At 45.5% G+C, this 25,021-nt stretch overlaps 1 protein-coding gene across 1 annotated transcript in view; it reads right to left on the bottom strand.

Moving 5' to 3' along the window:
* Nucleotides 1–3,621: 3,621 nt before the first annotated feature.
* CSMD2 (CUB and Sushi multiple domains 2) overlaps nt 3,622–25,021 on the bottom strand; it is a 588,433-nt gene continuing 567,033 nt past the window's right edge. The window contains exons 63-70 of the mRNA XM_070510384.1: nt 23,907–24,018; nt 23,152–23,331; nt 14,461–14,526; nt 13,004–13,165; nt 10,842–10,954; nt 8,888–8,975; nt 7,232–7,370; nt 3,622–7,033 (exon numbers count right to left, since the gene is read on the bottom strand). Of these exons, the coding sequence (XP_070366485.1) occupies nt 6,874–7,033; nt 7,232–7,370; nt 8,888–8,975; nt 10,842–10,954; nt 13,004–13,165; nt 14,461–14,526; nt 23,152–23,331; nt 23,907–24,018 (1,020 nt within the window). The 3' untranslated portion in view covers nt 3,622–6,873. The remainder of the gene's footprint in view (nt 7,034–7,231; nt 7,371–8,887; nt 8,976–10,841; nt 10,955–13,003; nt 13,166–14,460; nt 14,527–23,151; nt 23,332–23,906; nt 24,019–25,021) is intronic.

Here is a 25,021-nt window from a genome sequence, read left to right as displayed (position 1 = left end):
ATTCTACTTTCTGCTTCTACGAGTTTGACTGCTCTAGAGACCTCAGATAAATAGAATCACGCAGTATTTGTCCTGTTGTGATTGGTTTATTTCACTTGGCGTAAAGCCCTCAAGGTTCATCCATGTGGTGGCATGTGTCAGAATTTCCTTCCTTTTTAAGGCTGAATAATAATCCATTGCATGTTTATACCACATATGGTTTATGCATCCATCACTTGACATTTGGGCTGCTTCCATCTCTAGGCTATGGTGAATAACACTGCAATGAACACGAGGGTACAAATACCTCTTTGCCACCCTGCTTTCAATTCTTTTGGATATAGAACAAGAAGTGGCATTGCTGAATCATATAGTAATTTTATTTTTAATTTTTTTGGGAACCTCCACACTGTTTTCCATAATGGCTACACCATTTTAATTTCCACGAACAGTGCACAAGTGTTCCAATTTCTCTAAATGCTCACCAATACTTGTTATTTTCTGTGTTTTGATAGTAGCATCCTAATGGGTGTGAGGTGGTATCTCACTGTGGTTTTGATTTGCATTTCCCTAATGATTCGGGATGTGGAGCATCTTTTTATGTGCTCATTGGTCATTTGTGTATTTCTTTGGAGAAAGGCCTGTTCAAATCATTTCCCCATTTTTAATTTGGGTTATTTGTTTTTTTGTTGTTGAGTTGCAGGAATTCTTTACATATTCTGGATAGTAATCCCTTATCATATGTATGATATGCAAATATTTTCTCCTATTCCATAGGTTTCCTTTTCACCCTTTTGATTGTGTCCTTTGATGCACAGAAGTTTTAAATTTTGACTTACCTATTTTTTCTTTTTTTGCCTGTACTTTTGGTGTCATATCCAAGAAATCATTGCTAAATTTAATGTCACGAAGCTTTCCTCCTTTGTTTTCTTGTAAAGGTTTTATAATTTTAGGTCTTATGTTTAGCTATTTGACCCATTTTGAGTTAATTTTTTTGTGTATAGTGTACCCACTATCATTTTTGCTGGGAATTCCTCACACATAGCAGAGGCGATATAAATAAGTTTAAGAAAGATTTCCACATTTCAAAAAACTCTTGGCTTTTAGCCCAAAATATGTCTTTCCTCCCCTTCTCCAACAAACACTTGCCCTTAGCCATGAAAAAGGCCATAAAAGTGTAAGAAAACCAATGCAAAAATTTATATTTTATTTGAATTCAAAAAATTTAAAATTGCTTTCAAATTCAGGAAAGTACCATAATGCAGACCCCAGGGGGAAGCCTCATATACAGAGACAGATAAATTAAATGTATATACTGCAGACAAGCCAAGGAGGTGTGTAGATTACATATTTACAGCACTTGATGTTTTCTGAAAACCATATTTATACATTTTATTACATTTACAAAAAAGGCTTCCACTACTGTTTACCTACAATAATGAAAAAAAATTTACACCTTTTTTTCTTTCTTTTTTGGTACTGTACAAACTTTGTATAATAAAAATATATCTCTGTACAAAAGATTTTTTTTTTGTTTTTGTTTTACTTTTTTTTTTTCCTCATGGGATGGTGGTGGGTATATGGTGTGAATGGTGGGTGATGGGCCGAACCTGCCCTGGTCCCTTATGAGCCTCTGGAGGTGGAAAGTGCCAGAGAGGGGAAAGGGTAATGCACAGCAGAGTGCTGGCCGCCCCACCAGCATGTGCTCCTTGGGAATCTCCTAGGACTTCATGAGGGGGCGGAGGCTGGACGGGGAGTCCACTGGTTGGTTTGAGAGGAGTGGATGAAGGGAGAAAGGAGCAGCCAAAGAGCTTCCTACATTTGTTTCCAGGGAAAGAAAGAGAGGAGTGTGTGAGTGTGTTTGTCTGGATTGGTCCTCTCCCGCCAAGCCCAAGGATGCTGTGACCCAGAACGGATGCGGGCTCCTGTCGTTGCCAGTCCCAGTCGCATCTGCTGGAAACGGGCACTTCTCGCTTTACTGTAGCGCTTCTTCACATTAGATCTTTTAATTGTTCCAACCCAGAATTTGCCTAAGAACCAGGTGTCCCTGCCACGCCACTCCCTCATTTCCTCCTGGTTATTTCGATATGTGATGGGAACATCTGAGACCAGCATGTCACACGTGCACGGGTGCTTACGCCTATGGGGACCTTCCCGAGGACAGAGAAAGTGGCTTTAGATGTCCGAGTTTTTGATTCCTAAGCTCTTGATTCCTAAACTGTTAACGTCCCAACAATCCTTATATGGAATTCATTAATGACCCAAGCACAAGGAAACTCAAAATAAATCAAACCCAGTTGCAAGGAGCTGAGAGACTTTCATTTACTCCCTTCTTTTGATTCAGGAGCCCCCAGGTCCTTTGTCTGCTATGGCGAGGGGCTGCTGGGAGCCTTGGGGCCAGCACCAGCTCCTGGAGGCCTGGGGTACTGAGTCCTTGCCCTCAGGCTTCCCAAGTGGAGAGAATAGACCCCAGAGAGGACACGTGGGTCCCCTGCCAGGCCCACCAGCCCTGGCCACAGCTATACTGTAGAGATTCACCTCCTTGTCCCTGTCAGTAGTCCCCTTTAGACTTGGGTTTCTGGCAGCTGGTGTAGTGAACTCTGGAGCCAGACTCATCGGGTTTGCATCCTGACCCCATACTTGCTATGTGACTTATGACTCTTCACCTTTTCTTCTGTTTTCTCATCTATAAAATGAGAACAATATTCCTGTGTTTTGGGTTGTTGCAAGGTCTAGAAATTACACACAAAGTGTCAGGCACAGAGAAGAAACTCAAGATACAGTAGCTATTATTTTTTGGACACTGGAGTGGGTTTCGTTTCCTGTCCCTTCCAGCACCTCCCCGATGCCTACAGACTTGGTCTCTATCTGGGCCACAGACTTGTCTCTTTTCTCTTGTCAGTTGATAGCCAGGCTTGACCTTGGGCTCCTGGCCAGACCCCTGTCCTTACCTTCCCTGATTCATCCTTCTTTTCCAGTACTGCCTGGGACCCAGAATGACTTAATTCACTGGGTTGAGAATGCAATAAAATTATGTTGGAAAAAACAAAGTAACGGATTTTCAAACTATTTCTTAAGAAGGTTTTCTGCCCTTGGGGTAATCCTTGCTGTCATTCTGCGGATGGGACTGTCCATTGCAGGTGGCTGGGCTCTGTGCCCTGACCATGGGATGCATCCGGCTAACACATACACCATCCCTGCACCCGGGCCGGGCGGGCGTGTTGGTTTCAATGCAGATCGCGTCTCCTCATCTTTACCGCTTCTCTGTGTTTGTGGGGAGCAGGGCACGGGGCACCGTTCACACACAATTCTCTTTTTTAAGCTTCTCTTTCATAGGACTCAAATGAAGGAGGGGGTGTGTGTTTGTGTGTGCTCAGGCCCATACACACACGCGCACAGCCACGGGATGCTTTGCTATTTTAAATCCGCAAGCTTCCTTCCTTCCTCCGTCTGCGGCCCCTCCTCCTTGACAGCCCGAGGTGCAGGCGTAGTGGGAGTCCTCTCCAGGGTGGCGGGTGCAGATGGCGGCAGGGCGGGGGCCCAAGTGCCAGCAGTAGCAGACACGGGCGGAGAGACAGACGAAGATGGGCACTGGGCACTGTGTTCAGGGGAGGTTACTTCCTGTCCCCTGGAGAACTGGGCACAGACAGATCACACCGGGGGTGGGGTTTGTAAAGCAAGAGAGGCGGGGGGGACATGGGACGGGGACAGACGGACCAGAAGGTGCACGAGAAAATAGGCAAAGCAAAGAAGGAATAAAGGGAAAAGAAGTAAAGAAAATTAGTTGCTTTGATCTTTACCTTTGGTTTTTAATCTTCTCAAACTGAGGGTGGGGTGTAGGTCCCCCTACCTACATACAGCAGAACACACATTTTCCCAACATCATCTTTTTCCCTGGCAGGGCCGACTTAGCCATGAGGCGAGGAGACCCCGTGCCTAGAGGCCACTATACTTTCAGGGGCCCAGGAAAATGTTTTGATTTTTGTTTCTTTCACAATCAGAAGGAAAAAAATGAATATTCTAATAATGGACATACAATAATGAATCTGGCCTAGATTATATTCATCTTTATAATAATACAATTTTAAAGTATCATATTTAAGTTTTTTTGCTGGGAAAGATTCACCCTGAGCTGACATCTGTTGCCGATCTTCCTCTTTTTTCTTTTTCTTACCCCAAAGCTCCAGTACATGGCTGTAGATTCTAGTTGTAAGTCCTTCTAGTTCTTCCATGTGAGCCACTGCCACAGCATGGCAACTGACAGACGAGTGGTGTGGTCCCTGCCCGGGAATTGAACCCGGGCCACTGAAGTGGAGCACGCTGAACTTTAACCCCTAGGCCATCAGGGCTGGCTCTAAATTTTTTTTCTTTTAAATGGAGGGAGGGTCCATGGAAGTCACAACACAGCTTGTCCCCTTGCCCCCTGACTCACTGACCCCACAGGCCTCCATGACTTCCCCGTGTGGGGTTCTTATTTTAATTTCAGCTGTTCTCATTAGGCTTCGTTTGAATGGACCGCCTCGTCACTCATTTTAAGCGTATGTGTGTCTGTTCAGGGTGGTTTTTAGACATCCCCTCCCTGAGCAAGTCTCTCTCTCTGCTCCAGCCTGGGTAGGCTGGAAGTGGGCAGAGGGGCCCTACTGGAGAGCTGTGGGCCAGGCAGAACGTTCTGAGGCCCCGGATGCTGGTGGGGGCAACGCTCAGGGCTGCCAAGACTTGGAGCCACCAACCCCGGATGACCCAGGGTGAAACATCGTGCACACAGGCACCTGGGAGCCAGGGGAGCCCGAGACTCGGAGCGGGGGCGGGGGGCTGTGCAGGTCACGGGCGTTCTCGTTTCTTTCCTATGCTGTTCAATAACTGTGCCACTCCAAGTTCAGAGTCCTGGCTGAGAACCTGCAAGGCCTGATTTACATCATCAGAGAGGCTGTTACTTTTCTTTTCTGCTTTCTATTTGTAAGCGTTCTGAGGAGGAAAAAGGTAAGAAAATGTAAAGATGGAGCAGAAAGAGGAAACCTCAGAACTAGTTTTGGCACATTAAAATGATCCCACTGGAATAATTTCGCCTCTTCCTTTAAATACTTGTTTTGGAAAGATGTAAAAGGATGAGGAAACTCTCAATAACTTAATTGTACTCAGCAGTTGCCTTCATATAGCCTGAAAATAACTTTTATCTCTTTATGTATAAATTATCTTAATACCTACAATTTCAAGCTTAGACTTAAGCAAGAGAAATGATCTAGAAGAACAAAGTGGCCCCAAAGAGGGAGGGGACAAGGAGGGCGGTGCAGCAGAGTTTCAAGGCCAGGGACTTTTCAGTCTGCGTCACTAGCTCGCTGCAGGGGTGGGACTCGGGCTGAAGCTGCCGAAGTCCTCCTGGGGTGCTTGTGAGGACGAAAGGAAGCGACGCGTGTCAGGGGCCGGACAGACTTTTATAATTACTCTCCTTGTCCCTCAGCAGGTGTTGTCCCCCCCATTCCCGTCAGCCCAACCCTCGCATCCTCGCTCACACAGCCTGTTCCCCCATGAGCTGCACACGTGTCTGGCAGGAATACCCATCCCATGCGCTGCTATAGGTGGGAGCGTGGGAAGGCAGAGCTGGCAGTAGCTTTAGGGTTTGGCTGATTACCCACTTGACGGGTTTTCCCTGGCCCTGTGGGAATTCCCACCTCCCTAGGGGCTGTGACTCTTCTCCCCAGAGCCCTCGGGGCCTGGCTGGCCTCTTTAAGGTGGGAGGAGGCACCCAAGAGAGAGCACCTGTCTGTCCCCAGCCAGTGGGATCTGCAGGAGGAGACACAGGTCTCCGAGGGGGTGCATCTTGGACCTCCTGTTAGGGCAATTCCTGCAGGTCCCCGGCTCCCAGGGGAAGGTGGTATCGTTGAGGGAGGACATGGCGAGGAGGAGACAATGCCTTCTAGATTTGTCAGTTCCTCTGTGGCAGGCCTGTCAGATGTGCGTGGGGGTGTGTGTGTGTGAGTGTACGTCTGTGCATGTGTGAGAGAGTGCATAGTGTGCACTTGTGAGCCTCTGTGTGTGCTTCTGCCCCTCTGTCCACATAATGGGGGTGGCCTTCCTCTCTTGTCCAATACCAGGGATTGTGTCAGTCTACCTAATAGGTTCCAGGTGGCAGTTAATTTTATATGTCAACCTGCCTCAGGTCTGGTGCCCTGTTGTTTGGTCAAACAGCAGCCTAGATGTTACTGTGAAGGAAGTTTTTAGATGTGATTAACATTTAAATCAGTAGACTTTGAATAAAGGAGATTACCCTCTATAATGTGGGTGGGCCTCACCCTATCAGTGGAAGGCCTTAAGAGAAAAGACCTAGACCCCCTGAAGAGGAAGGAATTCTGCCTCCACACTGCCTTCGGACTCGAGATTACGACATCAGTTCCTGATGGAAGTTCCAGCCTGCAGGCCCGCCCTGTGGACTTCAGACTTGGGAGCCAATTCTTTAAAACAAACATCTCTCCTTCTTGCTCTGTCTGTGTGCACATCTCTCTCTCTCTCTGAGGAGCCCTGACTAATACACTCTGCCTGGATATTTTGCTGATCCCCGTGGCTAAGAGCATAGTCTCTGGAGCGGCCCGCCTGGGACTGGATTCTGACCCTGCTACTTATTAGCTGTGTGATCTTGGTCAAGTTAATTCCTTCTTCTGCATCTCAGCTTTCCCATCTGTAAAGGGGAGAACCACAGCACCCACCTCCCAGGTGGAGGGAAGGGCCTAGCTGAGTGCCTGGCACGCAGCAGTGCTCAGAGCACAGTCCTCTTACTGGGCGTGTCTAGAGGGGTGTCTCCGCGCCTGCAGAGGGACCGGCCACCTCGCACGCCCCCTCTCACCGGCTGCCGGAGGCGGGGCTCTCAGTGGCGGAGGCGGTGGCAGCCAGGCCTGGTGGCTATACCGCTGTACACACGGTGCTGACTGTGAACTCCGCCTCGGTGGCCATGATGTCTGTGGGCTGGATGTTGCGGTCGTACATCGGGTTTTCAAACGTGGCCCGAACATTTGTGTTCTCGTGGCCTGCATAGCCATTGAAGGGAACTTTGGGTCTTCTCCTGGGAAGGAGAGAGAGAGTGACCGAGACATCAAGAGAGACGCAGACTCAGGGATCTAAGGGGGGCGTGGGGGCAGCGGGAGGCTCTGCCTTCCTCTCAGGAGTGACGGCTCTCCCGAGCCAGGAGGGCTCTGGCGGGGTCGGGGTCTGGGACAGGGCCTGGTCACCCTCCGGCCCGGGCCTCGTCCCTTCACTCTACCTGTGCTTGTAGAGATAGAGCACGAAGCCTGCGATGATGAGGGCGATGAAAGGCACCAGGATGGCGGCTGCCACGGAGCTGCTGTTGGAAGCAAAGTGGCGGCCGATGGACTCGGGGTCCGACTCCAGCAACCTGAGGTCTGCAAAGTCCCAAAGCATAAACCTCAGGGCAAAGAGCCGCCGTCTGGGGTCACCCAGCATCCCCCCGCCCCGCCGCACACCAGCGGGAAGCGTGGCGGGGGCTCGGGATGTTCCCCCCCACCTCGGCTGGGGGGGAGCCTGGGTGCTCGGAGCCCGGCCCCCGCCCTCCACACCCTCCCCGATGTCCCCGAAGGGCCCCACGCGCTGGTCAGAGCTCAGGCAGAGGACGGCGCTCAGTCCCGGGGGAGCCAATCCGCGGGAGACCCCGAAACCATGTCGCAGAATAAAGTCTTAAAAGGGGCAGCCCTCTGGAAGTTTCGAAACTTCCATTGGCCAGAGAAGCCTTTTCTCAGGTGAAACCTTACAAGGAAGCCGAAATGTCCAACAGGGGAAGGTGGAACTGCTCCCGCAGAAGTGGGAGAGGGGCTGCGGTGTGGACTAGGGGCGTCTCACTCCCGCAGCTCGCGAGGGCGGGGCTACGAAGCACGCCGCCCGCCTGGGAGGAGCAGGGTGGAGGGGGAGCGACAGGGAAGCACGTTCCTGCTTCCTGCTTGAGACAAAGAGGAGCTCCCCGAAGGCCGGAGCTGCGAGAAGATGCAATGGACACGATGGACTGCCTGGGCGGTCGGGCGCCCCCGGGATGGCGGCGTCAGCACCCGGGGACAGAGAGCTGGCTCTCCAGCACCCAGGACTCCTCCTGCCTCCCTTTCCACTGCTTCTGAGAAACCAGGCCCCTCCCCCCATGAGAATCTGAGCCTCAAGGCCAGGAGGCTCCGAATCAAGGCCAGTCTCTGAAGTGAGCACACTGACACTGATGACGTGTAGCCTGTGGAGTAAAGATGCCCGGGAAGAACGAGGGAGGGAAGCCTTCTTGACACTCAGTTTTCCCATCTGTAAAACGAGGACAGCAATCCCAACCTTCCAGGACTGTGCTGGGGAGGGAAGGACATCAGGAAGCTGAGAACCCAGGTTGGACTGCTTAAGGATGTCTGGGTGATGCCTGAGGGCTGGCCAGAGAGTGCTGTGGGGGGCTGTGTCTGAGACCCAATGTCCCTTAAGCTGGGGGCTCTCCACTCAAAGGCTGAGTGTGAAACTGTTTGGCAAAGGTTGAGGGTATTATGTAAATGTGTTTGTTTCTGGGGAAATATTCCACAGCTTTTTTTTTTTTTTTTGGTGAGGAAGATTGGCTCTGAGCTAACTTCTGTGCCAATCTTCCTCTATTTTGTATGTGGGATGCTGCCACAGCATGGCTTGATGAACATGTGTAGGTCTGTGCCTGGGATCTGAACCTGCAAACCCCAAGCTGCTGAAGTGGAGCATGTGAACTTAACTGCTGCGCCACCGGGCCAGCCCCCAAAAGCTTTTATAAGAATCTTGAAGGCATTCCTGATCCAAAAAAGTTAAGAACCCCTGTCTTAGACTGTTGAAGTTCACCAATCCCCTACCCCTGCCCCCAAATACAAGATTTTCCCCGACTCCCCTGAGCTCACGCTTCCAGGGGACACATGCTAGTTACCAAGTCTTTGAAAGCCGAACTGCCCGAAACCTTGGCCCTTGACGGAGCCTTGGTAGACGAAGGTGCCTCCGGAGGACTCCGAGGAGACCTGTGTTGGGGGAGCAGAGAGAGTAAGACAGGAGGCGTGCTTGAAGGAGCCAGAACTCCTACTGGCCGGGCCAGAGACACACTCACAGGTACAGGCTGTGAACACGCTGGTGTCACTCATCCACCTGTCACCCTGACAGTGACTCTCTGCCTGACTCTCACCCAGGCAAGGGCGGAGCGTGGCTGGCGTGCTGGGATGGGGCAGGGGCACCAACCGCCTGTAGGAGGCAGCGGGACATCTTTATTTTCTACTGGTCAAGTCACTTAATCTGCCTGTGCCTCAGTCTCTCATTTGTAAAAAGGGGGTAATAACAGTCCCTAGTCATAGGGTGGCTGTGAGGATTAAATGACTTACTATAGATGGACCACTCAGAACACTTAACCTAGATAATACTTAACCTGGATAAGTGTTAGCTATTAGGACTGTGAGGAAAAACTGACTTTTAGAAACAAACCATGATTAAAATGTACCTAGTGCGTTTAACGTGCTTTGGAGAGCTCACTACACTTCCAATAGCTATTCATTTTTGGTGGCGGTAGGGGGCTATTTGGGCACTCCCAGTGGACAGTGCTTCCTCTGCCACTTTGCCTTCATGATGCTCATGTAACAGACACAGACGCTCAAACACGTAGCCTGTGGACTGCTCAGCTGAGGGTGTGCTTTGAGGATGCTTGTGCTACTGCTGTACCTTCCAAGTCATGCTCCACCCCTGGGTGCAGCCCTTTGTCTGTTGCACCCTAGGCGACCTCCCCACCTGTTCCCCCACATACGCCCTGGATGGCCACAGAAGTGGGCCCGATGGTTAGCTGTCATCCTTGGCAGTTGCTCCAGCCGTGCCCGGCCCTCCAGAGCTCCTTTCTCGTCTAGCCGCCGGCTTGCACTCTGAGCTCCGTCTCCTGACTCTGACCTTTGTTCTCTCATCTCTCGCAACCCTCCCAGCCTGGTGGAGCCTGTCATTCCTGCACAGCTTTTAGACTACTACGACTACTGAAGTCAGCCGGGGCTCGGATACCCACAGGGGTCCATAGGATGCTCTTGAGAATACCAAGGAAGCAAGTGTATGTGCCAGCCCCAGGAGATGCCGCTTGCTTCTCCTAACGTGTTTGTAAAGCAGTCACTAAAGCCACAGCCTCCACCAGTTACACCTGTCCAGGAGGATGCGCCCTGACTCCTCAGCTCTCTGCTACTCTGGCCACCATGACCTCTCCCTTCTTTCCACTCTTCCTTTTCTAGCTTCAACAATCCAAGACAGGGAGGCCAAGGATGCGATAGGTGACACTATGCTCAACTCCCTGACTTGTGAAATTGGAAGGTATGGGCAGAGGAGCATCACTGGGGACCTGGCTTCCACCTCAAGAATGCCCTAGAATGTAATAAGCCTTTCCCACGAGGGAAGGCAAGAAAGTTGTATCCCTTCCCCCATGTCTTGGTCTCCCAAGCTGTGCTGAGACACCCGCAATCTGCATCCTCCAAGGTGAGGAGATGTTCAAGGCGGTCGTCTGGGCCTCACCACCTTCTCCCGGCTCTCACCATCATGCCATGACCTTCAGCTGACTTGAATTCACTCTTATACCGCTGACCTCCAATTCCTGGCTTTCTGCTCTAACACCAGAACCTACTCCATCTCGCCCAGTTGTGCTGATCCTCCAGCCCTTTTTCTCTTTTCCTCTGCCCACTTCACTAGCAGATGAGGGCTCCCTTGCTCCCAGTGCTGGCCCCACAGAAAACCTCCCCCCAAGTTCCCATGTTGGTCCCAGGAGTTTCCACCCTCTTCTCCCCTCCTCTTTCCTGCCTGTAATCTGGGAATTGGAGATGGGACAAGGGCACAGGGAGGCCAAGGACTGAGTGGGATTTTGCGGAACTTACATGTCCGTCTAAAGCCCAGTGGTCATCTTTGAACTTGTTCACAAAGATCTCCACTGGCCCTGTAGTCTGGTAAACCTGGAGCAGGAGATGGAAATCTTCCTTCCTGTAAGTTCCTGGGAGAGGGAAGTGTAGAAGGTGCACTTGAAGCATCTGGGTACATTTCAAATCCAGAATTTGTGGGTATGTGGGCGTGAGCTTCTGACGGGGATTTCACGCGCAGACGTTGACGTAAACATCCCATGTGTAACTGGGAGCGGGTCAGTACGGTGCTGCCTGTGAGCTTGTATAGGCCGATGGGAGCATATGCAAGAAGGCGCATACGTGTGTTAATCAACAACTGGATTGCTGGCCTGTGATTGTGACCATATATACACGTCCGTGTGTGAGAATAAAGAGAACACGACTCTGTGTATGTTAATGCGTCATGCGTGGATCTGCTTACAGTTCAGCGGGTGCAGCAATGCATGGGGGCGTGGACAGAGGAGAATGTGACTGTATGAGCACGTCTGAGAGCAAATGAGAGAGTACGAACCTTCAGTTGTGTTTGTGTGCACGCATTGAGTGGACGTGACTGCACGTGGGGTTGTGTGTTACTGTGTGCATTCACTCACTCACGCATTCATCTATCTAGCCATCTATTCAACAAATACCTGTTTCCTAAGATATTTAGTTTATATATATTATATATATTATAGAAAGATTATAGAAAGATTGAGAATTGGAGAAATTTTGAAAAATGCAGAGATGTATGAAAAAAAAATCACTCCTGAACTCACTAGTAAGAAATAACCACTGTTAATATTTTGGTGTAATTACTTCCAATTTTCTTTCTTATGAATATAATTTTTCCTTCAGAAACTGAAGCCGTGTTTTAAATGCATTATAGTAGGTGTATTTCCTCCAAAATTTGCCTAATACTTTATCCAGCAGATATACTATAATTAGTATATCCATTTCTTTATTTTCAGACAATTTTCTATTTCCAGTTTTTATGTAATACAAAATAGTCCTGTAATGTGAACATTCTTTATTCATAAATGTCTGACTCCTTCCATAACTATTTCTTATGATGAAAATTCTTATAAATGTAATTAATGGGTTAAATCATTTCAAGGATCTTGATACAAATTGCCAGATTTTTTCTACAACTGTATTATTTTACGCTTTGACCAGCACTGCATCACTGGACCTTGACCAGAACTGAAGTTTATCATTTTAAAAAAAATCTCTTGGGGCCGGCCGGGTGCTGCAGTGGTTAAGTTCGCACGTTCTGGTTCGGTGGCCTGGGGTTTGCCAGTTTGGATCCTGGGTGTGGACATGGCACTGCTCATCAAGCCATACTGTGGTAGGCGTCCCACATATAAAGTAGAGGAAGATGGGCACGGATGTTAGCTCAGGGCCAGTCTTCCTCAGCTAAAAAGAGGAGGATAGATGGCAGATGTTAGCTTAGAGCTAATCTTCCTCAAAAAAAAAAAAAAAAAGAAATCTCAGTGAGATAAGTGGAAAATGACGTTTTGTTTTTACTTTTCTTTTAACTCCTGAAAAATAATTTCTCTCTCTTTTTTTTTTTAAGTATGCTTTTTGGTGAGGAAGATTGGCCCTGAGCTAACATCTGTTGCCAATCTTCCTCTTTTTTTTCTCCCCAAAGCCTCAGTACACAATTGTGTATACTAGTTGCAGGTTATTCTAGTTCTTCTATGTGGGACACTGCCACAGCATGGCTTGATGAATGGTGTGTAGGTCCGCACCCAGGATCCAAACTGGTGAACCCCAGGCCACTAAGGTGGAGTGTGCAAACTTAACCACTCAGCCACAGGGCCAGCCCCTTTCTCTTGTTTATTGACTGTCTGTACTTTGGCTTCTGGGAGTTCTTGGCTCCTATTGTTGGTTCAGTTATAGGGATATTGGTCTCTTTTCTATTTATGTGTAAGGGTTCTTTGGATGCTCAATGTGTTAATATTTGTCTTCTATTTCCCTTTAGTCTGTGGTGCTTTGATTATGTAAACAAAAATGAATAGATGCTTACACTTCCCTCTGCCCACCAGAAAAGTCTCAGCCTTGCATGACAGTACAATGCAAGGACAGTAGCCTCATCCTTGCAAAGGGCACCTGCCCCTCCTCCCACCCCCCCAAGGCTTTCCTGGAGATGGCCTGCTCCTTACCAGCCAAGTGCAGCTCCACGCCACTGTGGTCAATCATGGTGGCATTGACCTTGCTGTTGACAACCTGGAAGCCAGTTACTCTGAGCATGGCTGGCTGTTTCTTCCCCTGGTACTCATAGGCCCCTTTCCATAGGGAATTCTTAGCAAAAACATCCCCAGGAACTAGAGGAATTGAGAAAGAAATGTGAGAGGGACTCTCATGTGGCTGGTAGAATTGAGGCCACCTGATGACTGCTCCCAGCTCACTCACTGAGATTGTCTCTCCCAACGCCTAACACGGGGGAGCTGGTGGAGTGCTCTGGCCCTCTTTTGGTCCTCCTTTATCTCAGAGTGGATGGGTGGAGGGAAAGAGAGAGAGGAGATGGGTAAGGAAAAAGGAGAAAACAAACGAGAATGGGAAAGAGAGAGGGAACTAGAAGGAAGAGAGAAGGAGAAAGAAGAAAAGAGAAAAAAAGGAAGGAAGAGGTTGAAAAGATGGAGAAAGAGAAAAAGAAGAGAGAGAAAACCAACATGAGAGTATAGTGTGGTCGGTAGGAACATGGGCTAATGAAGTCAGCTAGATGTGGATTCTAATCTTGGCTGTCACTTAACAGTTGTCTTTGATTATGTGAAAAAGCATTGACTTCCTCACCTGTATATGCCGCACCTGTGGTTCTGTAGACGGGGCCATCCTGCCTACCTCATCAGAGTTACTGTAGGGGTGAAGTGGTCTAAGGTTGCAAATTGTATGTCACACGATGTTGGGCACATAGAAGCACCTAATGAGTGATAGCTACTGTAATGGCTATTTATCCTTGTAATAATCCTCTCAGGCAAGCATCATGATCCCTGTTATACAGAAAGGTAAACAGAAGCTCAAGAAGTGAATCTCATTTGCCCAGGGACACAGCTGCTCAGTGACCAAAATGGAACTTGAACTGAGTTTATGATGCCAAATCAAGCCTTCTTTCCCGTATAACATATGCACCAATGTGGTAAATAAAAGCATAGGGTTCAAACAAGGATATGATAGTCTATAATGATTTTGCATTGCTCAGGCACACCTGTAGCTCTGTGTTCATTTCTGGACATCACACTTTGAGAGAATGAATACTTGTCTTAAAAATGTAACCATTTCCAGGAAGCTCCCTGGATAGGACCCAGGTCTATGTGTTTTTATGACCACACTGGCTGGTTCTGTGCCAGGAGGAGTAATCAATGGCTCCAGACCTCAAAGCTCTGGACGTTTTTCTGGAAGGCCTTGGCTCTCTCTTCTGGACGAGCTTTGTGCTTCCTTCAGGCTCACTTCCTCCTGACGTCTGCCCAGGGTTGGGAGTTGGTAGAGAAATCTGTTCTGCTCTATAGCCAGTTTTCCTGCCCTTCCATTGAGCACTTAGAAGCTCCTGTGCATGTTTCTGGGTGACCAGGTGAAGGAAGCAGCCCCAATGTCTTGAGTCAAAGATCTGGACCACACATACCTGAGGCTTGGGTGAGCGGTGGTTCTCGGGCGGTATTGATTGGTCTCCCACTGGGCCGGACCTCTGCTGGGGAAAGAGAATGGAAGAAAACAGGCTCAGCCTCTGGTCTACACTCTACTGAAAAAAATAAGAGCCACCTCTCCAGTCAACGGGTTCTTTGAGATCTTGCTTTGGATTTATTCTCTTAGACCAGGAGGTAGACTCCTTTGATGGTCTGGTGATACTAGGACCTTTCTTGGAATGAAAAAACATAAAGAGTTAAAAGGAAATCCATTTTATCAATTACAGTCATTGAAATAGTAAAGAAAGAATTAGGATATAGTTGTATATATGATTCTTTATTGCTGCATTAAATAACAGGATCTAGCAGCGGGCCCAGTAACTACCATAATCTTAAAGTAGTCAGGAGCATTAATAATATTTCATGATATTGGTAATAGTTGTAATATGAAAATCTCTGAAGTTTCTACTGGTGACAAGGTCACAGATATTGCTAAACACTACTATGGGTTTTTGTCTATAACTTAAAGTAAAGGAAATGCTAAATTTCAGTAAGAAGCAGAGGAAAATAAAGACGTCTATTTTCCCATCCTACTACACAGATCTGCTGATGCCCCTATTGAGGACCCTGGGTTGAAAAGCCATGTCCTGGACTCTGCTTTCCTCCCAGATGCCTGGCACGAAGGAGGATGTTCCACCAATCAGAAGTGAACTCCCTGAGCCCTGGTACTTTCAGTGGAGTCCTTCCCTCCCTTGGAGGGATGATGTTAAGACTGAGAAGCCCTCAGAGGGAAAGGCAAAGGCCAAAGCTTTGGGCCTGAGCCAGACAGATGAGGTTCAGGTCCCAGTAGTTGATTTGATGACTGTGTGACCTCGACTAGTCACTTCAGCATTCAGAGTCTTCGTCTCCTCATCTGAAACATGGGAAAATACTGAAACATGCCTCACAGGTCTATGCCGCATAAATGAGGTTATGAACATGAAGGTCACAGTCAATAAATACCAATGTCTTTTCTTCTTTTGCAGAGAAACAACAAAAATATATGCCTTGTCACCAAGCAAGGGCAGATTTTCCCTACTGTCTCCTTTGGGAGGCCACAGAGTTTCAGCACACCCTCCCAACTCTGAAGGTCAGCTTATGTTTAGGTACACAGAAGGCTGTGGGGAAAGTTTCCACAGTGACTCAATGAAGGTACACTTCCGAACAAAATGCCTCCTTTACTGTCCTAGGTTTTATAAGATGGAGGGAACAAAGAGGGAGAAAGCATTTTATGTGCCAGGTACTATGCTAGGCACTGTATTCATGTAATTTCATTTACTCCTTCTCTCAAAACTGTAAGGTAGAGATTACTGTCTCCATTTTATAGAAGAGAGCTTGTTAAGAGGCTAAGAGGTGAAGGGGCTTGCCCAAGATCATACAGTAAGGGGCTGAGATGAGACTCAACTGCATCTAAAGCATTTTGTATATTTAAATACTGGTACATAATAGCAGCAAAAATAATAAAATATTTCAGAATACATATAAGCAAGGAAGTACAAGACTTGTATATTGAAAACTACAAACCATTGTTGAAAGAAATTAAAGACCTAAATAAATGGAAGACATCCCATGTTCATGATTGGAAGGCTTAATTATTGTTCAGTTGGCAATAGTCCCCAAATTGGTCTACAGATTCAACACAACCCCTATCAAAATCCCAGCGGTTTGTTTTGCAGAAATTGACAATCCAATCCTAAAATTCATGTAGAAATAAAAGAAGCTCAGAATAGCCAAAACAATCTTGAAAGAGAAGAACAGAAAGGAGGACTTGCACTTCCCAACTTCAAAATGTACTACAAAGCTGTAGTAATCAGGGGTGCATGGTGATGGCAGAGGAGCACTTATGTAGATTAAAGGATAAAATTGAGGATCCAGACACAAGCTCACACATTTCTGGTCAAATGATCTTTGACAAGGTGCAAAGACAATTCAGTGAGGAAAGAGTAATCTTTTCAACAAGTGGTGCTGGGACAACTGGATATCCACATGCAAAAGCATGAATTTGGACCCCAAACTAACACCATAAAAAACCCTCAAAATGAATCAAAGACCTAAATGTAACAGCTAAAACTATAAAACTCTTAGAACAAAACATAGACATAAATCTTTGCAACCTTAGATTAGGCAATGGTTTCTCAGGTATGACAGTAAAAGCACAAACAAGCAAAGAAAATATAGATAAATTGGAGTTCATCAAAATAAAAAAACATCGTGCTTAAAAGAACACCAACAAGAAAGTGAAGAGATCCAACTCATCAAATTGTATACATTAAATATGTGCACTTTTGTATATCAATTGTATCTCAGTAAGGCTGTAAAAAACCACATCTGAAAAAAAAAGAGAAAATTTAACACAGGACTAAAGTAGAGCTTAAAATGTGACAGCCTAACTTCATTTTAGATGATGAATGAAATAAAGGAGAAAGTATTGTAAATTAAAAAAAAAGTGAAAGACAACCCACAAAATGGGAGAAAATATTTTCAAATCATGTACCTGATAAGGGCCTTCTATTCTAGATACATAAAGGACTCTTGAAGAGACTCTGGACCAAGATGGCAACGTTGGAGGCCCCTGAATTGCCCTCCTCCCATAGATGCACTGACTATACAGCTACACATGGGTAAATTCCCTCTGAAGGAAATCCAGAAACTAGCTGAGTGACTCCCACACATTGGGTGACTGAAAAATATCTGTATCAAAATGAGTAGGAAAAGCTGAGACACACTCTTGCCATAAATCCCACCCCTGGCACAGTGTCAAACAATCAGGCAGGCACCCCCAACTCCCAGCTTCTCCCTGAAGAGTGAAAGGTTTGTATCACACATCTAGCACCCTGACTTTTAAGGCTGCCACCTGAGGGATGGGCATCCAAATCAAGGCCAATGGGGCTTGCACTCATGAGTCCTCTAGGACTATAGAAAAGAAAGAAGCAGTTTTTAAAGGGGTGCAGTAATAACCCCTATGGCTATACACCCAGGCTCAGCACAGAGGGAGCAGGCAAAAATGCCTATCTTCCAATTTCTCCAATTGACTGTATACTTTTCCAATTGCTGCCTGAGGGGTCCAGCTTCTAATCAGCCTGCATCTAGGTCCTGACTGTCATCTTCCCCTTTTGGACACTGATGGGCCTTAGCAGACCCTCAGCTACTGGGATCCACTAAGAACAAAGACAGTGGGTGGACAATCATAAAGGTTTGAGAGGCAACCAGGAGCTTGAGCTGGGCTGATTGATGAGTTCCATCTCCTACACAAGACCAGTCTGTCAAGATTGGGAGAGGTGTATGTTTTATCTAATGAGCAGAAAGAAAAACAGAGAAATGAAGAAAAATGAAGAAACAAGGGAGAATGTTCCAAATCCAAGTACAAGATAGGTCTCCAGAAACTGATCTTAATGTAAAGGAGATAAGTGAGTTCTACCCAACAGAGAGTTCAAGATAATGGTCATAAAGATGCTCACTGAAGTCAGGAGAGCAAACCACAAAGTGAGAATTTCAACAAAGAGATGGAAAATATAAAAAAAGTACCAAATAGAAATCACAGAGCTGAAGAATATAATAATTGAACTGGAAAATTCAATAGAGGGGTTCAACAGCAGGGGTTCAAGCATAAGAAAGGATCTCACATAAAAACATAAGAAAGCATAAAACTCACCAGTAAAGATAAACCCGTGGTTAAATTCAGAATAGTCTAATATTGTAATGTGGTGGGTAAACCACTTATAACTCCAGTATAAAGATTAAAAGACAAAAGTATTAACACAACTGTAGCCAGAATAATTTGTTAATGGATACATAATATAAAAAGATGTAAATTGTGACATCAAAAAAAAAATGTGGGGAGGAGTTTAAAAATGTAGAGCTTTTGGGGCTAGCCCCGTGGCCGAGTGGTTAAGTTCGCGTGCTCCGCTGCAGGTGGCCCAGTGTTTCGTTGGTTCAAATCCTGGGCGTGGACATGGCACTGCTCATCAAACCACGCTGAGGCAGCGTCCCACATACCACAACTAGAAGGACCCACAACGAAGAATATACAACTATGTACCAGAGGGGCTTTGGAGAGAAAAAGGAAAAAATAAAATCTTAAAAAAAAAAATGTAGAGCTTTTGTATGCATTCAAAGGTAAGTTGCTATCAGCTTAAAAAAGACTGTTATAACTATAAGATATTTTATGTAAGCCTCATGTCAAACACAAAGCAAAAACCTATAGTAGATACACAAAAGATAAAGAGAAAGAAATCAAAATGTACCATTACAGAAAATCATCGAATTCAAAAGGAAGAGACCAAGAGAAGAAGAAAGGAACAAAAGAACTATAAAGCAACCAGAAAAAATTAACAAAATGGCAATGGTCAGTCCATACCTATCAATGATTACTTTAAATGTAAATGGACTAAAGTCTCCAATCAAAAGACAGAGAGTGGCTGAATGGATAAAAAACCCAGACCCAACAATATGCTGCCTACAAGAGACTCACTTCAGTTTTAAGGATATAGACTGAAAGTGAAGTGATGGAAAAAGATATTCCATGCAAAAGGAAACCAAAAGAAGGCAGGGATGGCTGTAGTTATATCAGACAAAATAGACTTTAAGGGAAAAACTGTAATAAGAGACAAAGGTCATTGCATAATGATAAAGGGATCAATTCATAAAGAGGATATAGCAATTGTCAATATATATGCACCCAATACCAGAACACCTAGATATATAGAGCAAATATTAACAAATTTGAAGGGAGAAATAGACAGTAATACAATGATAGCAGGGGACTTCAATACCTCACTTTCAACAAGTGATAGATCATCCAGACAGAAAACAATAAAGAAACAATGGACTTAAACTACATATTGGAACAGTTGGACCTAACAGACATATAACACCATCCAACAGCAGCAGAATACACATTCTTCACAAGCACACCTGGAACATTCTCCAGGGTAGATTATATGTCAGGGTACAAGACAAGTCTTATAAATTTAAGAAGACTGAAATAATATCAAGTATCTTTTCTGACCACAATGGTATGAAACCAGAAATCCATTACAAGAAGAAAACTGGAAAATTTACCAAATGTGGAGATAAACAACATTCTCCTGAGCAACCAAAGCATCAAAGAAGAAATAAAAAAATACCTTGAGAAAAATCAAAATGGAAACACAACATACCAAAACTTATGGGATGCAGCAAAAGCAGTTCTAAGGGAAGTTTATTGTGAGAAATGCCTATACTAAGAAACAAGAAAAATCTCAAACTGTATTAACTGCATTAGCAAAATGAAGGATAAAAATCATAGGATCATCTCAATAGATGCAGAAAAAGCATTTGACAAAATTCAACATCCTTTCATGATAAAAACTCTGAACAAAGTGGGTATAGAAGGAATGTACCTCAACATAACAAAGGCCGTGTATGACACACCCAAAGCTAATATCATATTAAATAGTGAAAAGCTTACTCTAAGCTTAGGAACAGGACAAGAAAGATGCCCACTCTCACCACTTTTATTCAACATAGTATTGGCAGTCCTAGCCATAGTGATTAAGCAAGAGAAAGAAATAAAAGGCATCCAAATCAGAAAGGAAGAAGTAAAATTGTCTCTGTTTTCAGATGACATAACATTATATATGGAAAACCCTAACAACTCCATGAAAAACTGTTAGAACTAATAAATTCTGTAAAGTTGCAGGATACAAAATCAATATACAAAAATTGGTCACATTTCTATACACTAACAATGAACTATCAGAAAAAGAAATTAAGAAAATAATCCCATTTACAATAGCATCAAAAGAATAAAATACTTAAGAAAATATAACCAAGGAGGTGGAAGATATGTACACTGAAACTATAAAACATTGATGAAAGAAACTGAAGAAGGCACAAATAAATGGAAAGATACTCCATGTTCATGGATTGGAAGAATTGATATTGTTAAAATGTCCATACTGCCCAAAGCAATCTATAGATTCAATGCAATCCCTATCAAAATTCCAATGGCATTTTTCATACAAATAGAATAAACAAATCCTAAAATTTGTATGGAACCACAAAAGACTGTGAATAGCCAAAGCAATCTTGAGAAAGAACAAAGCTGGAGGCATCACACTTCCTGATTTCAAACTATATTACAAAGCCACAGTAATCAAAACAGTATGGTATTGGCATAAAAACAAATAGACCAATGGAACAGAATAGGGAACCCAGAAATAAACTCATGCATATGGTGATCAATTAATTTTTGACCAAGGGGCCAAGAATATACAGTCAGGGAAAAACTGGAAATTCACATGCAAAAGAATGAAACCAGATTCCTATCTTACACTACACACAAAAATCAAATTAAAATGTATTACCCTTGAAGGTAAGACCTGAAACCATAAAACTCCTGGAAGAAAACATGGGGAATAAGCTTCCTGACATTGTTCTGGGAAATGATGTTTTGGACTTGACACCAAAAGCAAAGGCAACAAAAGCAAAAATAAACAAGAGGGACCACATCAAATTAAAAAGCTTCTGTACAGCAAAGGAAACCGTCAACAAAATTAAAAGGCAACCTGTGGTATGGGAGAAAATCTTTGCAAACCACATATCCGATAGGGGGTTAATAACCAAAATATATAAAGAACTCAATGGCAAAAAAACAAATAACCCAATTAAAAAATGGGCAAAGAACTTGAGTAGGTATTTTTTGAAAGAAGACATAAAAATGGCTAACAGGTACTCAATATCACTAATCGTCAGGAAAATGTAAATCAAAACAACGACACATCATTTCATACCTATTAGGATGGTTATCATCAAAAAAACAAAAGATAACAAATGCTAGTGAGGATGTGGAGAAAAGGGGGCCCTTGTACACTGCTGGTGGGAATGTAAATTGGTATAGCCACTATGAAAAACAGTATGGAGGTTCCTCAAGAAATTAAAAATAGAACTATCATATGATCCAGCAATCCCACTTCTGGGTATCTATGCAAAGGAAATGAAATCACTGTCCCAAAGAGATACCTGCACTCCCATGTTTGTTGTAGCATTATTCACAATAGCCAAGGTATGGAAACAACCTAAGTGTCTGCTGATGGATGAATGGATAAAGAAAATGTGGTATATATATATATATATATATATATATATCCAGACACAAAAGGACAAATATTATATGATTCCACTAAGATGAGGTACCTAGAGCAGGCAAATTCATAGATACAGAAAGTATTGTAATCTACACAGAAATCGAAATATAATGATGTACTCCTGAAATTTATATAGTCATAAGCCAATGTTACCGCAATAAAAAAAATTTAACAAAAACCCAAAGTATAACAGAGGTTATTAGGGGCAGAGGGAAACGGAAATGGGAAGTCATTGTTTAATAAGTACAGAATTTCTGTTTGGGACGATGAAAAAGTTCTGGAAGTGGATATGGTGACAGTTGCGTCATGGACTTCATGCCATTGAATTGTACACTTAAAATGGTTAAAATGGTGAATTTTATATTATATATAGTTTACTACAATAAAAACTTAAGTAAATGTACTCTAAAAAAGAAGCCTTATATCACCACCAAAGGTGGAAAAGAAATATTACTTTTCATAAATAAAAGAAATTTACAACCGTTCACACAATGAAATACGACAACGCTATAATTCCAGCTCTGACAAAGGTTCTGAACCTGAGGCCGGCTCTCTCGGAGGGCAGGACAGCACAGTACCTAAGAGCATGGATTCAGGACTTAGAGCTTCAGGGTTCGAATCTCAGCTCGTTCCCTTTATGAGCTGGTAACCTTGGGCATGTTACTTAAACTCTCTGTGCCTTGGTTTCCTCCTCAAATATTAACTGGGGAATTGAAAGCACCTGCCTCATAGGATGACTGTGAGGATCAATGAATTAGTGCACAAAGTACTTAGAACAACGCCTGGCATGTGTGAGAGCAGCACCTGTAAGGGAGAGTTTAACACCATTCCAGCACCAAAATGATACTTTACCCTTGCTGGATTCTTCACTTAAGATGGGACCCAGATCGCCTTCTCCAGGAAGCCTTCCCTGACTTCTCCCCTCCCCCCCTTAGGCTGAATTAGTGCCCTTCCTCCTTGTTCTCTCAGCATTCAGCACATCTCTATGTTCCTGAAGGTTCTGTTCTCTCTGACAATGTGTGTGTCTTCTGCAGCTGAATGTGAGCTCCCTTAGGGCAGGGTTTGTGTCTTCCACCTCCCGATCCCCCAGACCCAGCACAGGCGTGCCAGTGATATTACTCAATAAACAGAGAAGGAACGCATTGAGAAGGCAAGGGAGGTCTGGCACATCTTGGTAACCCCGAGGGACCCGCGGGTGGGTGCTGTTTTATCAGGGTTATAATACGTGTAATGCATTATTCCAGTTTGGTGGAACAGAGAGCTTTCTCTGTCTGATGATTAAGCACAATCCTGGGACAGTGTCTAAGCTCAGGCAGAAGGTAGCAAAATAAAAGTCGAGATGGCCTCCCTATGTGCCTCTTCCGGCTGCTCTGGTTCCATCTCTTGGAGACTCGACACCTCAGAAGATCAGGAGCAGGATCCCGCTCCTGGAAACCGTATTTCTTGCTTCTCTCTTGCCCTCCTCGGCTCCAGACGTCGCCTGTGGCCTCCCACCCTGGCGAGCTCACCTCGTGGCACACTCACCCAGGCAGACGGGGGGCTTGCCTGTCCAGCTGCCGTCAGCTTTGCAGGTGCGGTGCTCGGAGCCGCCCTTGAGGGAGAAGCCCTCCTGGCAGGAATAGATGAGCGTGTAGCCCATGGAGGGCAGGTCCAGGGCCCCGACGTCGGCGTGGGTTGGCGTCTCTGGCTGCTTGCAGTGGTGGGCTGGACGAGAGGAAAGACATCGTTGGACCGGGGGAGATTAGGGTCTTCTGGAAGGCTTCCAACTATTTCCCCTTTCCTAGATGGGACAGCCCCTTCCTTTCCCTCATGGGCCCCTTTCATGTCCGGCCCCAGTCCCCCTCACACCCCGATGTTGACGTCTATGTGAATGGCCAAGATGGAGATCGTGTAGACATTGGCTTATTCAACCCTGGGGGAACTCAAGCCTGTAGCATTTTTCATGAGGGAAGAGGAGTAATTATGGTCAAAAGCCTGAAACCTTCTATTCCGAGGGCTGGCCTTGTAGCTGTTAGTTTTTGGTGCCACTGGAAAATTGTTTCTTTTTTCTTTGCTAAGGCATAAGAATTGCCTTCAAATATCAGAAATGCTTTTGTGTGGAAATGTCTTCTGTGAGGCCCCAAGGGATAAGGACTACCAAGAGACCAATACTGGTCCCAGTGAGAAAGTGTGAGCTCCCCATCACTCAGTGCATTCAAGCACGCCCTGGATGCTCAGCTGGGAGAGACAATGCGTTGCCAAGAGGAGTTGTCTTGGGATGTGGGTAAGTCTGCACTCACGGACACAGTCGGGCGGGGTTCCGCTCCAGGTCAGGTTGGGGAGGCAGGTCCTGGTGGTGGAGCCCTGAAGCAGGTAACCTTTTTGACAACGGAAGAGCACTGTGCTTCCAACCTGTGGTGAGGATGGAAGGTCTCAAGGTCACCTTCCACGAAGCGATGCTTCATACCTGTCACTTGACTACTTGCCCTTGACCCAACTTCCACCCGCACCTTTGCCTCCATCAGCAACACCCTTCTTCTACTTCACTGCCTGGCTTAATTGTATTTATTCTTCGAGACAGCTTATATTATGCCTCTTCCACGAAGCCCCACACAGCCCCGTGAGCCAGATCAATGCTCTTATTGGACATATCACACTCTGCTGGGGTGGACAGAACGCCTGACTCCGAATCAGCAGACCCTGATCTGAGTTCGGGCTTCTGCATTTACTCACTGAATGAAGGTTGCAGGACCTCTCTACACCTTAGTCCTCCTATATACAGAGTGGGGACGATCAGCCCCGCCACAACTACCCTGGAATCTTGCGACACCTGAATGCGATGGTGGATTGGAAAGCATTTAATAAAATGGGAAGAAATGTACGAAATAAAATTATTACTGTGTATATCTCTTTCTTCTATGAAACTGTAAACTCCTTTAGGATGGGGGACTTGTCTTCCTTACAGACATGTCCCCTATCGAACCTGGCGCTGGGTTTTGTAAATACCTGTTGAGCAGAACTGCCTCCCTCCCTCTCTCCCTGTGCTCACTTGTTTTCCTCACTCTCACCCTTGACTAGCCCCTCACTGTCTGACTCGACACCCCTGCAGCCCCCAGCTCCATCTCTCCTTCTCCAGTCAATCCATGGGGCATAAGGCTGCCAGATCAGCCTCCTAAATTGCAACTCAGGTTACACTATTTCCCAGCTCAAAACACTTATGTGTCTCTATTCAGACTCAAACACAAAGTGAAACTTTTCATTTCCACTCCCTTGCTCCAAGCCCAAGGTGTTTGTCTTGTATTTCATCCTCTCATTCAGCAAATGGCACCTTTGTGCAAATGCCACTCAGCTGTGCAAATCAAAAACCTTAAGTCATGTTTGATTCCTCCCTTTCCTTTAACCCCTCAGTCCAATC

The sequence above is a fragment of the Equus asinus genome, chromosome 5 (assembly GCF_041296235.1).
Source record: "Equus asinus isolate D_3611 breed Donkey chromosome 5, EquAss-T2T_v2, whole genome shotgun sequence".
In the NCBI taxonomy this organism is placed as follows: Eukaryota; Metazoa; Chordata; class Mammalia; order Perissodactyla; family Equidae; genus Equus; species Equus asinus.
Note: the sequence above shows the minus strand (reverse complement) of the source record. Positions and strands in the feature narration are given on the sequence as shown.